At 42.5% G+C, this 2,572-nt stretch overlaps 1 protein-coding gene across 1 annotated transcript in view; it reads right to left on the minus strand.

Moving 5' to 3' along the window:
- Window positions 1–1,352, minus strand: part of LOC138796623 (tachylectin-2-like) — a 24,098-nt gene extending 22,746 nt beyond the window's left edge. Inside the window, exon 1 of the mRNA XM_069976235.1 lies at window positions 1,243–1,352. Coding sequence (XP_069832336.1) covers window positions 1,243–1,255 — 13 coding nt within the window. The 5' untranslated portion in view covers window positions 1,256–1,352. The remainder of the gene's footprint in view (window positions 1–1,242) is intronic.
- Between the last annotated feature and the right edge of the window lie 1,220 nt (window positions 1,353–2,572).

The following is a 2,572-nucleotide window of genomic DNA, read 5'->3' on the forward strand; positions in this document are numbered from 1 at the left end:
CCCTCCTGTAACATATGTAAAGGTTTCCATCATGTCCTCCCTTTCCCTTCTTCCTCCTGTAACATATAGAAAGGTTTCCATCATGTCCCTCCTTTCCCTTCTTCCTCCTGTAACATATATAAAGGTTTCCATCATGTCCTCCCTTTCCCGTCTTCCTCCTGTAACATATATAAAGGTTTCCATCATGTCCTCCCTTTCCCGTCTTCCTCCTGTAACATATATAAAGGTTTCCATCATGTCCTCCCTTTCCCGTCTTCCTCCTGTAACATATATAAAGGTTTCCATCATGTCCTCCCTTTCCCTTCTTCCCCCTGTAACATATATAAAGGTTTCCATCATGTCTCCCTTTCCCTCCTTCCTCCTGTAACATATATAAAGGTTTCCATCATGTCCTCCTTTCCCTTCTTCCCTCCTGTAACATATATAAAGGTTTCCATCATGTCCTCCCTTTCCCGTCTTCCTCCTGTAACATATATAAAGGTTTCCATCATGTCCTCCCTTTCCCGTCTTCCTCCTGTAACATATATAAAGGTTTCCATCATGTCCCCCCTTTCCCTTCTTCCTCCTGTAACATATATAAAGGTTTCCATCATGTCCTCCCTTTCCCTTCTTCCTCCTGTAACACATATATAAAGGTTTCCATCATGTCCTCCCTTTCCCTTCTTCCTCCTGTAACATATATAAAGGTTTCCATCATGTCCTCCCCTTCCCTTCTTCCTCCTGTAACATATATAAAGGTTTCCATCATGTCCCTATTTCCCTTCTTTCCTCCAGACTAAACAGATTAAAATCTTTAGGGGGGGGACATTTATGAAGACCAGTGTATGAGGACGCCGGTGGTAAATAAAGACCGACCCATTCTTCCCGGCTGAATTTACTAATTAAACTTATTAAACTATTATTATTAATAAACTAAATTTCCCTGTTGACCCCGTTGAAAATAGGAACAGATTATAACCCTTTATACATCTGTCTCTAATCATTAAAAACAAAAAATAAAAATAAAAATAAATCTGTGCTACATTCCCTTGAAGGATTTCCCCAGAATAGCAAACATATGCCCAAACTCCTCTAATAAAAAGTGACTACACTGGGAGATGCCATAAAACTTATACTAATAAAGAAAGTCAGTAGAAAAGAAAGATATAAAAGCCGATAAAATAGGAGACAAAGGTGATGGAGAAGTATGGAAAACATAAAACAGAAGAAGAAGAATCCATGGGGTCAGTGGAGAACGGTTACCTGTGTCTGTCATTGTGGATCTCAATGTGGATATCGCTGAGGAGAAGACTGCAGGTCGCTGGGGAGAAGACTGAAGGACACTGAGGAGACTAAGACTCTTATATGATCCAGATATAGAGAGTGTGGGAATCTTCACCAGTCATGGTGAGGGTCTCTGGTGTCCTCCTCCTCCTTCTCCATCATGTGGCCTCCTCCCTGTGTGTCCCGATATGTTAATGTTTATCATGTTTACTTTCTACCTCCTGCTCTTTAACTTGCAGATTGAAATATTCTCATTTCTATTATTATCAGCCTGTTGTTCGTCACATTGTGTACAGAGAACATTAGTTTATTTGCACTCGTCATGGGGCCATCATCTTTGTAGCTTCTCCCAGAATTGTTTGATTTTCACACAATAAGAGAAGCCGGTGAGAAATTTTCTTAGCTGGGAAGAAAGAAAGGTGAAGGGGTGTTGCATATGGACACATGTAAGATCAATGTCGGACTGGGGTTCCTTGGGCCCATCAGAGGAAACCACTCTTGGGGCCGACCCCTCAGCCACCACACTTATCTATTGCCCAGCATCGGGGTATGCTGCAACGACACGGCTCCACTTTTGGATTGCCCGCTCAGCCAGTCAGTGACTGGGGAAGTGTCCTTCCCCTAATCACTGATTGGCTGAGTGCGCAGTCCATCAGCCAGGTACGTGACGTTGCAGCTGGATGACCTTCAGGAAGCTGGTGGCTGTCAGGAAGACATGAGAGCGCCACAAGTGGGCACAGAAATGGGTAAGTATACTTTGTTTATCATGTTTCCAGCCCCCCCATACCTTCCTGACATATTTTAGTTCTCCTGTAAATACAACATCCATACAGCTACCAAATAACACATGTATATAAAGAGCAAATATTGTCACTATGCATATTACCACCATAGTGTTACCCGCACAGTGATCATGTAGAGGTAGGTCTAGCTCTAGATGAGCTCTGCACACAATTTAAGTGATTACAGTGCAGTTACATCCAGGGATTAGAGGGGGCGTCTTTTCTGAGTGGATTACAGGGGACATCTTAGATCAGTCGTTTACTTTTCCTTTCCTTCTTCATTCCACCTGGGCCATCGTGAGGACTTCTTCCAGACACAAATTGTCTCAAAATAGTTTTTTTTTTTTTTACATATAACGTAAACAATCAAGTGTAATTAGCACGTCACAATGCAATGAAAATAAACATGGTGTTAAAGTATGGAGACTATCCCCTGAGTTCTGATGACGTCACAGCCCGGGGCAAAATGCAATCTCGGCAGATGAACTTCACACTCAGCCAATCAGTGATGACAGGACTGTCCCTCC

This window comes from Dendropsophus ebraccatus, chromosome 7 (genome assembly GCF_027789765.1).
Source record: "Dendropsophus ebraccatus isolate aDenEbr1 chromosome 7, aDenEbr1.pat, whole genome shotgun sequence".
Lineage (NCBI taxonomy): Eukaryota > Metazoa > Chordata > Amphibia > Anura > Hylidae > Dendropsophus > Dendropsophus ebraccatus.